This window comes from Arachis hypogaea, chromosome 17 (assembly GCF_003086295.3).
Source record: "Arachis hypogaea cultivar Tifrunner chromosome 17, arahy.Tifrunner.gnm2.J5K5, whole genome shotgun sequence".
Lineage (NCBI taxonomy): Eukaryota > Viridiplantae > Streptophyta > Magnoliopsida > Fabales > Fabaceae > Arachis > Arachis hypogaea.
The window spans coordinates 129,694,914-129,707,456 of NC_092052.1; the positions used below are offsets into that span (position 1 = coordinate 129,694,914).

Genomic DNA, 12,543 nt, shown 5'->3' on the forward strand with positions numbered 1-12,543 from the left:
GTTTTGCCGTTTTCTCCTTTTTTTTTTAAAAAGGCCAAACGACGTCGTTTAGCCTCTCAGATTTCAAACCAAAAACTGCCAAAAAACTGAACGGTTCTCCCGGTTCACTGGTTAACCGCCGGTTCGACCGATTCTTCCACCAATTTTTTGCAAGATAATTTTCGACGTTACCCGGACCGGCTAGGTGATCGGTTCTCGATTATTCCAATTGAACTGGCCAGTCCGATTCGGTTTTCAGAACCATGATTATTTCTATCCCGGATCATTTGCTTCTAATTACTTATTATATATGATAATTGTTATGGCATTTAAAAATATTTATTTAACTTATTAAAAAAATTAAAAATTAATATTTAATTTTAAAAGTATAAAATAAATAATTATTAAATATTTAAAATTTATTATAAAAAATAAATTAGACAAAAATTAGACACTAAATTATAAACACTATAAAATTTACCAATATATACACATTGATAACGTGTACTTTGTGATGACGAAAGAAGCAGCTTCATAATCCTTCGTATAGTACTAAGGAAATTTTGAACAATATTCTAATATTTAAATTAAAATAATTACATTCTATAATTTTATTACAAAAGAAAAATAAATAATGCATAGGATAATTGAGAAATAAAAATAATTTCCAATCAAATTGAAATTAAATTAATTTGGGATGATGAATATATTTGTTTTTGGCTCGATGTATATATCTTAACGGTTTCTATTCGTTCAAAAAATTTAATTGTATTTATTTATTTATTTATTTTTTGGCTAAGATAGGTTATTTTATTAAAATGAGGAAATGTCCAAATTTAGACAACAGACAAAAAGAGATTGGAATAGTTCCACCAGCGTTTAACTGAGAATAAGGCTATTACAATTTTGGGAAAAAGGCAATTGGCAAATTAGGTCGTCCTCTTTCTCTCAGTTATCATTGTCTGTGTAAGCTCCACACTGAGAGATGGTGATCTTCGAACTCCTTCAAATACCAATTCATTTTTTATTTTCCAAAGTTGCCAGAGTAGATTGGCCACCAGTTCGAGCTTCTCGTTTGGCTCTGCGTTGCTCTTCACCTTCTCCATGGTGTTGACCCACCATCGCCAGCTCTCATTCAACTCTTCTGGAACTTGAACTTGAGCTTTCTGCCAGGCTTCCAGAGAATCGGGACAAGTCAGTAGACAGTGGGTAACTGATTCCTCTTCTTTCTCACACCTTGGGCATTTTGGATTTATGTTCGTAATCCTGGAGTGAAGCTTGCTCCGAACAGGTAGCCCTTCATGCATGAATTTCCATATGAAGTTTTTAACCTTTGGCTGATTTTTAAGCTTTCATATACTTGACCAAACAGATTTATTTCTACAAATTTCAGGAAGAAGTCAATTGGAGGATGAAAAAATTGGAAGGCCAACCGGTATCCAGAAGCCACTGAATATCCACCATTTTTCTCCTTCATCCAGGTAACTGAGTCATCTCCTTCATGGATTGTAGTATTGAGAATTGATTCTGCGATGTCTGTGCTGAAAAACTGTTTAATTTTTGTTTGGTTCCACTGTCTAGTTGGTAGGATTAATTCTGAGACTCGATCTGGTGTATAATTTGAATCTGTATTAGTAATTGGAGAAATTGCTAGGAAGTCCTTAACCCATGAATCTTCTTTTATCCGAATCAGATGACCCCTTCCTACTTTTCAGATAATACCTTTCTCCAGTACTTTCCTGCCATCCAACACACTTCTCCAACCCCAAGATGGGTTATTGCCTGCCTGCGCTTCTAGGAATGTTGAGAATCTATAATATTTAGCCTTATAAACTTTGGCAATCAGAGAGTTTGGACGCGTTAAGAGTCGCCAACCTTGCTTGGCTAGCATTGCAAGGTTGAAGGCTTTGAGGTCCTTGAAATTTAGCCCTCCCTGACTCCTTGGCCTACATGAAATCTGCCAACCAACCCAGTGCATCCGCTTTTCACAGGCTTTTTGACCCCACCAGAATCCAAGAGTGATTCTGGGAGTTTAAAACAGCTTAGAGTGTAGATAGGAACTGCCGATGCCACTGCTTTAATAAGGGTCTCTCTACCACTAGTGAATAGTAAACCCCTTTTCTAATGTTGAAGCTTTTTGTTAACCTTATCTTTTATGTAGTTGAAAGTCGTCCTTTTAGATCTCTAAATCACCGATGACAGGCCTAAGTACTTATTCTGATTACCCACATGAGGAACTTGAAGGATGTTGGCTAAGTGATCTCGTAGTGGAATAGGTGTGTTCTTGCTGAAAAACACTGACTATTTGTTTAGATTAACTATTTGGCCACTAACTTCTTCATATGTGTGTAAAATATGGATTAAACTCTGGCAATCTTCTTCTGAAGCTTTGCTGAAGAGAATCGAATCATCTGCAAAAAATAGGTGACTCACTCTAGGACATATGTGATTGAGTCTCAGCCCAGTAATTTTCTGCCTCTGTTCTCCTCTGTGGAGCAGTGGGATAAACCCTCTGCGCAAAATAAGAAAAGGTAGGGGGAAAGAGGGTCGCCTTGACGTAGCCCTCTACATGGTTTAAAAAACCCATGAGGTTGTCCATCCACAGTAACAGAATAAGAGACTGTCATCACACATTCTTTGATCCAAGTCAACCATTTGTCACAAAATCCCAATTTCTGCATCCCAGCCCACACAAAAGACCACTCCACTCTGTCGTAGGCCTTACTCATATCTAGTTTCAGGGCAAAATCACATTCGCCGTACGTCTTATTTTTTAGGAAATGCATAAATTCATGCGCTGTTAAGACATTATCACTGATTAGTCTGCCTTTAACAAAAGCACTCTGAGAATCGCTTATCACTCTATTCATGACCTGTTGTAATCTATGCACTAGTATCTTAGATATAATTTTATAGAAAACGCTACTAAGACTTATAGGACGAATTTGATTCATAGACCTAGCATTATCAACCTTTGGAATAAGATAAATATGAGTATGATTGAATGTCTTTAGGATTTTACCTCCCGAAAAAAAGAAGCTTCTTACTGCTAGCATCACATCCTTTTGTATAATCTCCCAGAAAAATTGAAAAAATTTTGCTGTGAATCCATCATCTCCCGGGGCAGAGAATGGGTTGATAGAGAAGGTAGCATTCTTTATTTCATCATCTGAGATAGGCCTGACAAGTATTCTATTAGTGGCAGCAGTAATTTTTCCTGGAATACCCGCAATTTCCCCTGCTGGATCTCGCGGATTACTTGAGGTAAAGAGTTTAGTAAAATAGTGTTGAGCCATATTTGCAATTCCTTCTGCATCTTCTGCTATGTTGCCCTCTTCATCTTCCAAGTGGTGAATCTTATTTCTTCTATTCCTTGCTTTATACTTGGAATGAAAGAATTTTGTATTTTTATCTCCCCACTTTAGCCACTGTACCCTCGATTTTTCTCTCCAGAACCGTTCTTCTCTTACCAACTCATCCTCCAGCTCTGCTTCCAATATTCGAACATCAATCGGGTCAGCCAGAATTCCTTTATTAGATTCTGCAGCAAGTCTGGTTTTTATGCTTTGGATTCTGATTAGTGAATTCGACGAGGAATTTTTCTGCCATTCTACTAACTTGTGTCTGCAGTGCTTCAATTTTCCAGCAAGCCTGAACATAGGGGAACCCTCCATTTCATGCTTCCAAGCTTGCTTTATGAGGTTAACTACGTCCTCATTCTCGCACCACCTTTCTTGAATCTAAAATTCCTCTTATTTTTCCTCATTTGTCGTTCCTCACACAATAATAAAGGCCTGTGGTCTGAACCAAAATCTTTCAAATGAGTGACATATGCATTTGAAAATTCTTCTCTCCAGCTCCTACTAACCAACACCCGGTCCAACCTCTCCCTAATTAGGTTCCCTCCGAACTGCCTATTGCACCATGTAAATTTTTCTCCTTCATATCCCAAATCCATTAGATTTTTAGAATTAATGAAATCATTAAAGTCCTGGATAGATGTATTTGATTTGGATCTGCCGCCTTCCTTTTCATGGTGAGTTGTGATTGCATTGAAGTCTCCATGATTGTCATTTTATTGCTGCTTATGCCAATTAATTGGATTATTTGATTGAACTGATCTCTTCTTTTTGCTTCATCAGTGTCCAAATACACATCAAAAACCTCCCTTATCGATTCTTGTTGCTGGCCTCTGCACCTAAAATGGATATAGAAGTTGTCCCAGTTTAGGATTTGCACCTCCATTTCTTCCTTCCATGCCACCACTAATCCACATGACAATCCTATTGATTCTACTGTGTAGAAAGAGGAAAACGCAATCTTCCTCAGAACTCCTTCGACTTACATACTATTTTTTGTTTGCAAGGATTCCTTTTATAATATATATATATATATATATATCAATGTATCCAATTCCCGAATGTCAAATTATGCCGTTGGCTTTCATACTACGTGGGATATAACATTTAAAATAACAACGGGTGAAAAATTAAACACACGTATATGACGCAACTAATAGAGATAGTTTGAATATTCAAATTAAGAAGGAAAACGATTATTCATTCCTCAGGAACCACAAGAAAATTCAAACATTTATCCACGATATGGACTATGGACAAATGCTTCTTTGAATAGTTAACTGCTGTGAATAAAGGGGGAAATTAAGAAAATAAGTCAGTCAATGAATATGATTTATGGAAATTGGAACGAAATAGCCCATGAAGCAATTTAAAAAAAAAAAAACTATTAAAATAGTATTCGAAAGTTTATATCATTGACAAAAATAACTTTAAAAGATACTAAGGACAAATAAAATTTTAAAAAATTACAAAACACAAAAAAAAATAGATATTATATATATAGATTTTGAAAATAAGATTTTGATGTAATTTTTGTAAACATTATATTAAAAAAATTTAATTCTTAAAATTTGATAATTTTATATTAAGAGAATTTTTTTTAAAAAAAACTTTTTACTACGAATGACCAAATTCTTTTGAAAAAAAAAATCTAAAAGCCAAATTTTGCTTTAATTTTTTTTAGATCTTCTAAATAAAATATTCTTACAAAAATTTAAATCAAATAGATAATTTTTTTGCTAAATATAAATTTTTTTATTTTTATAAAAATATAATATTTATTAATTATTTTTGTTGTATTTTTAAATTATATGAGTTATTTTATCAATTACATTTTTTAAGAATTTTTTTTATTATAAAATAAAAAAATCTTTAATTTCAAAAACAAATTAAACTAACATTATATTTGAGGAGTTTTTTTTTTTTTGAAATTTTCACGAAGTTCTCTAATTCTTCGATGGACTTCATTAATTTTTCCAACATTTGCTTTACTCTCGACAAACTTTTGAAAATTATACAAATTTCGTCTAAGCCTTCGACAAACTTGATGTGAATACCTAGATTCATCTAGACCTTCCATGAACTTACCCCGTTGTAAGCCATGTAGCTAATAAGTAACACGAGTGAGAAGTTTTACTCGCTAAAAAATATATTCACTCTATTCTATTTTTTTCTTTCTGAATCTTACCTTTTAAAATGTCTAAAATATCATTATTATTAATTCATTATGATAAAAAAAAAATAACATTTGATTAAAATAGATCTATTGTATTTAATTTTGCTCAATCAATTTTTGTATACATGTGAACTAAAGTGAGATGTTTAACAACTTGAAAATTTTTATAATACACGTCACTGGTCAACAACATAGAAAAAGAGTAAAAAAATTTATTATAAATATCCAAGGAGGTAGACAATATTTTTGTTTGCAAAAGGTACTATCTTATTATTCACATCGTCTTTTTTTTTCGTTAATAATACATTTTATTATTATTTCAGTATGTTATTATCACTTATAGTCAGTTTTGTTTGAAATAAGTATTTGTTACATAATGACGAGGACATACATTTAATCAAGGGTTGGCACGATCGTCTTTCAAATGTTCATCTGTTGGAGTTATTTGTATTTCTAGTCGAATTATGTGGGAGACTTCTTAGGATGTTGGTGATAAAGGGGTTTCAATTCCTTAAATACGCACAATACAAAAATGTTGCCAAAGTACGCATGGACAATTCACGTGAAGCGTTTGCGAAATAGATTTCGCCACCATTTCAAATGCAGCACCTGTGAAATAGAGTCAGACGTGTCAGTCATTTCTGATGCATCATTCGTAAAATAGGAGGCCCCATTTCTGCTTCATCACCCACAAAAATAGATGAAGCAGGAGAGCAGAGCAGAGTAGAGAGAACAAGAGCATGAGGAAGGAGTAGAGTAGAAATAAAAAGAAAAATAAAGTAGAGGAGATTAATTTTTTTATGATAAATATGTATAACATGAATCTTAGTTTGAAGAGGAAGAAGATGCATCCTGAAAAAAAGAAGAAGAACAAAACGACGCTATAAGAGAAAAAAGGAGAAAGAAGAAGAAACTAGGGCAACACATAATATATTAAGTTGTCATATATTTTTTTAACATGAATGCAATATAATAACATGAATCCAATATATTTTTTTAACACTATAAAATGAATAATAATGTACATTTAATAAAATTTAATTTATGATTTGTAATTTAAAATTTCAATTTTGATTTATTGTTCAAATACTAATTTAAAATTCTATTAATATTTTTTTATTAGTGCTCTTTTATTTTTTAAATTCAAACTTTTAAATTAATAATTTTTTATTTAAGTGATTTAAATATAATATTTACAAAAATGTGTAATCTTTAATGTATTTACGCATTTACGTTAAGCTTATACATTCCGGATACAAATGTACCACAACCTAAAAAAACGCAAATCAGGTACTCTGTACCCGGGATACTGGTGATTTCAAAATCTGTGCACAAGACGGATGCACTGTATCCAGGATAAAGCCATAAGGAATTTTCTGCCACTGTACTCGGGATACAACCTTAATAAGTATGTGACACTGTACTTGGGATACATGGTTAAATAAAGGTTTAATTATTCTGTCAGTCCCTATAGTTTTAATGAATTTTCAATTAGGTCTCTATACTTTTTTTCTTTTTCAATTGGGTCCCTATACCATATCAAATTTTGTAATTAAGTTCCTACCGTGACAAAAATGTTGGAATTAGCAAAATATTCCGTTAAACAAAATGAATATACATAACACTTGACTGAATATTCTGTATAATTTAACAGAATATTCTGTTAATTTTACCATTTTTGTCACGGTAGAGAGTTAATTACAAAATTTGATATAATATAGAGACCTAATTGAAAAGAAAAAAAGTATAGGAACCTAATTGAAAATTCAATGAAACTATAGGGACCGATAGAGTAATTAAACCTTAAATAAATATGGGTCTCTACATCCTAGATACATAATAGAAGACATCTATATGTGCAATTTCTTGGCCCATCTATTCTACATCCATCTTTATTCTTTCTTTTCTTCTTTCCCAAAAAAATGACTAGTAATCATTTTTTTTTGTATGGTAGTTTATCCCAATGAGATCATTAGAAATGGTGACGAGGGAGTAATATTTGAGTGCAATTCAATTGTGATGCTGCACACTTTCTGTGTTGATTCTCTAGATGTGCTTAAGAATGTCATCTTGGTCAACATGCAAGCAATCGGTTCGAAGGAGGTTGGCTGAATAGCATATAGATTCCCATGGGCGCTGCTTACTGGAAGTTTTACTAATAGGACGTTTTGGGTTGAAGAAGATAAGTACGTCAGTATAATGTTTGATGTGCATGGTAGACTAATGCTGCAACATGTGATGGAGTTGTATGTGGAGGTTCGTGACATGGTTGGTGGTTTTGGGCCATCTACTTCAATGCCCCATGCAGTCCTCGTCCCTGCAAGGCTGATTTACTTCGCCGATCCATGGGATAGTGTTGACCAAGGGTTGAGCGACTCTGATTCAGATTATATTGTCGACTCCGGGTCGTCCGATGATAGTGAGTCGTCTGGGGAGCATGTGTTGGATACTCCAGCTAGTGGAGGCATTTGATTTCTTTTTCTGCCTCCGTTGCCTGTTTCACAGTTATCAGAAGTTCCCAGCTATTATCACACTCTTAATTTGGATGCGATGCAACTAGAGGACCCTTTCAATCTTGGTGACAGTGAAGATTACAACACGAATGGAGGGGTAAAATTTCGAATGGATCACAGATTTAGCAGTAGAGAATTACAACATTCGAAGAAACACCAAGTATAGGATGTTGGAGTCGGATAGGTTGAAATACCATTGTCGATGCAAGCAATCCTCCACTGGGTGTCCATGGAGTCTTCGTGTAGTACTTCAACAGAATCTGAACTACTGATAAATATTGTATTTTAAGAGTTTATAGAATTAAATTACTATACATTAATTTTTATCTTAGAGGTTTAAATTTATGAGGTTTCTTGTAGGGAGGTGTAGAAGTTTGAGGGGCACATACTTGTTTGGCTCCAACTATGTCTCAAGATCACGCTTAGTTGGATTGCAGTCTGATTTTCACTGTTATGTTACTAATTATACATGCTGATCCATCTGTATCTATTCTAGTGTTACAAAATGCAGTGCAACAAAGTTATCATTTCAAGCCATCATATCGAAAGGTGTGGATGACAAAGCAGAAGGCGATTGCTTAGATTTATGGTGATTGGAAAGAGTCCTACAATAAGATTTTCATTCTGTTACAAGCTTTGTCCGACTGCCTTATTTGTACCATACATGATTGTATTGCAGTTCCACACTACAATGTAAACATGATTGATAGAGAATTTAGCCAGCTTGATAAGGCGTTTTGGGCCTTTCCCTCGTGTATCAAAATTTTTAAGCACTACAAGACGTTTGTTTCAGTCGATGGAAGACATTTGTATGGCAAATACAGGGTGTGCTGCTAATTGTTGTTGCCCAAGATGGAAACAACAGCATTCTTCCCATCGCCTTTGCACTAGTTGAATCCGAGTCTATTGAGTCGTGGTATTTTTTTCTGATGAACCTGAGGGAGCATGTCACTCTGCAGCATGGCGTGATTCTTATATATGATAGATCTCAAGCCATTCGTGCTGCTCTTAATGCTGCCAATAGTGGTTGGCATCCTTCTACAACTCACCATGCTTATTGCATACGTCATATGGCTTCCAACTTCAATATCTAGTTCAAATATGCAGAAGGAAAGCGATATCTTGTAAATGCAACTTATAGTCCCAGTAAGAAAGGATGTGATTGGTACTTGGACATGTTAAAGGGGTTATCAAGAGATATGCTTGATTGGACACTAAGGTTTAAGAAGGCATTATGGCTCCAACACTGTGATAAAGGTCATCGGTTTAGTCACATGACAACGAACCTCTCCGAGTGTATCAAAGTTGTTCCAAAGGGATGGTGAACCTTCCTGTGGCTGCTATTGTGAGGACAACTTATAAGCGGCTGCAATAACTATTTGTACACAAGGGTCATGAGGTGCAAGCTCAATTGAATTCTGGTCAGGTGTTCTCACAACAACTACTAGCAGCGATAGAGAAGAACAGAAATTCACTACCAAAGATAACAGTCACTCACTGTGATCGTAGAGCTTTGGTTTTTAGTGTGGATGAGACGAAGCTTTTGGAAGAATGGAGCCAAATTTCATGTCCCATCAGGCTTAACATGCAGCAGTGCGATTGTGGAGTTTTCCAAGACTTGCACTATCCTTGTCGTCATGCTTTAGCTGCATGTTCTGCAGCGAGTATTGAGTGGGGCGCATTTGTTAATCTAGTGTACCGGATAGATTTAGTGTTCAAAGTTTATGAGATTGAGTTTCCTTCTATACCAAACGAGAAGATGTAGACCCCATGGTATGGTACAAGGCTCAAGCCAAATCCATCTATCTGCAAAAAAGCGAAAGGATGATCGGTATTAACACGACAGCGTGATAAAGAAATAAAAGATAAAAAAAAAAGATAAAAGATTCAAACTGAATAAAAAATATACATTGAAACTAAAATAGAAACAAAAATGATAGATTGAAATTAAGTACAAAGATAATCACTCTACTTTCTACCCAATTTTTTGACGTAACAAGAAAAGGACTCCTCAACCTAACTTGTCAACGCCATAGTTTGGAAATTGAATCGAAGGGACTCCTCAACCTTCTACTCAATTCCCCGATGCAACAAGAGAGGGACTCCTCAACCACAATTGTCCACATCATGATTTCATCACGAAACCAAAAAAAGGATTTTCAAACCTCTAAATCATTTTGTATTACGACTATCCTAGTTTATGAGGTATTTATAATCTCTTATTAGGTTAAAATATAGAAAACCTTGAGCCCATAAACATAAGGCCCAATTTAGTAATTAAATAAATAAAATCAAAATACATCAATTAAATTAAAACATTCTAAAAATATAAGCTAATATCTTCTAAATAACACTTGAACTCTTCATATCACGAACATTTGAAGCATGTATCATTTTCCTCCTCTTCAAAAAAGATTCGTCCTCAAATCTTGTAGGTGAAAAAATAGTATATGAAAAGGACAATAATTACAAGGAAGATATTTTTTTGTTTTTTTTTTTGTATGCTTTCCTTTTTTTCTTTTCTTTTTTTCTTTTGCACTGTATGCTTTTTTTTTTAAACAATAAAATCAACAATAATGACAAAACAATAATAAAACACAAACAAAAACAAGAACACAATAATTTAAAGAAAGGCGCGACAGATATTGGACTCTTTTTTTATGATAAAAGAAGAATAAATATAGATTTATAAGAATTAATCTAATACTTGAGATCTAATATCAAATGATAAAGAAATAAAAGGATAAACAAGAAGATAAGGATTCAAACTGAATAAAAAAAATTACATTGAAATTGAAATAGAAACGAAAATGATAGATTGAAATTGAGTACAAAGAGAATCACTCTACTTTCTACCCAATTTCTTGACGCAACAAGAAAGGGACTCCTCAACTTAACTTGTCAATGCCATAGTTTGGGAATTGAATCAAAGGGACTCCTCAACCCTCTACTCAATTCCTCGATGCAATTAGAGAGGGACTCCTCAACCTTAATTGTCCACACCATGGTTTCATCACGAAACCAAAAAAGAATTTTCAAACCTCTAAATCATTCTATACTATGACTACAATAGCTAAGGAGGTATTTATAACCTCTTATTAGGTTAAAACAAAGAAAACCCTAAAGCCCATAAACATAAGGCCCAATCTAGTAATTAAATAAACAAAATCAAAATATATCAAATTAAATTAAAATATTCTAAAAATATAAACTAATATCTTCTAAATAACACTTGAACTCTTTATATCACGAACATTTGAAACATGTATCACTACGTAATGAGATAGACGCAATTGAAATATCTGAAAAGAGATGCAGTCTTTGTCGTCAGCAAGGTTATACGAGGCGAGAATGTCCTAAGGCTCCAATATCGGATCAGTAATATAGTCTTTTAATATCAATGTAGTCTTGTTTTATGTCAACTTCAAAAATTTTATGTAATTTTAACGTTTGTGTCTAAGTCTTTAATCATTTGAATAAAAGGCGTTGTTTCCATCATTATGTTGAGTTTTCATGTTTTCAAATAAAGCATTCGGATAAATAATATAACATACATATCAAAGATAAGCAACTACTACATAATTCAGCTAGTAACAAGAGTTCTAAAGGTTATAAGTACCTGAAAACAAATACACAATACGAAGCACTATAAAAGAGATACAATGAAGGAACTACAACTGTCCAGGATGGTGATCAAGCTGGTGACCCATCCCACATGTAGATGAACGTGTATGTCACTGAAGTTAAGTAGGTCGGAGACGAATCACAGGCTGGCAGGTGAAGAGAATGACTGATGACCAGATGGCCAGAGTGACTGATAACCTGGAGGTGAAGGAGGTGGCACAATAGCCTGGTACGCTCCTGTGGGTGGTATAGGAGGATATACTGGAGCCACCTGTGTAGTTTCATACGTCGAGAGTGTGATGGTTACTTCGTCCCGCGGAAAGTAAAAAATATGGGTGTCTGGTCTCCACCGCTCTACAAATACAAAGAGTAAAGTATTGTCGAAGATGAAATCCCTTAGCTCTACTGTATGTCTGAACCCAACCTCCTTATATAAGGTAGTAGCACTTCAGGTAGTGAAAATCCCAAAATTACACAACGTGCCAAGAGCAACCGAGGTGATTATACAACTACTATTCATTAGTCTTCTAAAACTTATTGCATATTACGTTTAATATTGTTTTACAGTAAAATAATTACGAATATAACTTAAATTTAATTAAACAACCTAATGCACATAATTATATAACTATACAGAAGAGAATACATTATTTACTTAATAATATATAATTTACTTCAATTTAAGCATGAATCATTAACTAATTTAATGTAAAAGAAAATATATTATTTAATTAAAAATAACAAATAAAAATTATAATTATTTTATAATAACTAACACGACAAATAAAAGTTATATCATATCGTAACTAATTTAATGTACAAGAGAATATATTATTTAATTAAAAATAACAAATAAAAATTATAATTGTTTTATAATAAACTAACACGATAA

The 12,543-nt window shown here is 33.7% G+C and overlaps 1 protein-coding gene across 1 annotated transcript; it reads left to right on the top strand.

Annotated features, from left to right (window-relative positions):
• The first annotated feature begins 7,713 nt into the window (after nucleotides 1-7,713).
• On the top strand, nucleotides 7,714-9,792 carry LOC140180768 (uncharacterized). The gene is made up of 5 exons (XM_072222062.1): nucleotides 7,714-7,953; nucleotides 8,020-8,124; nucleotides 8,852-9,053; nucleotides 9,135-9,331; nucleotides 9,418-9,792. Exons 1-5 carry the CDS (start codon nucleotides 7,714-7,716, stop codon nucleotides 9,790-9,792), a joined length of 1,119 nt encoding a protein of 372 aa, XP_072078163.1.
• The last annotated feature ends 2,751 nt before the right edge of the window (nucleotides 9,793-12,543 follow it).

What these genes read in the sequence shown, in the direction of transcription:
- LOC140180768 (XM_072222062.1), top strand. Translation starts at nt 7,714, where the DNA reads ATGTTTGATGTGCATGGTAGACTAATGCTGCAACATGTGATGGAGTTG. An exon ending in GTGAGTCGTCTGGGGAGCAT is followed by an intron (nt 7,954 to 8,019) that starts GTGTTGGATACT and finishes CCTGTTTCACAG; the next exon opens with TTATCAGAAGTTCCCAGCTA. An exon ending in TCTTAATGCTGCCAATAGTG is followed by an intron (nt 9,054 to 9,134) that starts GTTGGCATCCTT and finishes TCAAATATGCAG; the next exon opens with AAGGAAAGCGATATCTTGTA.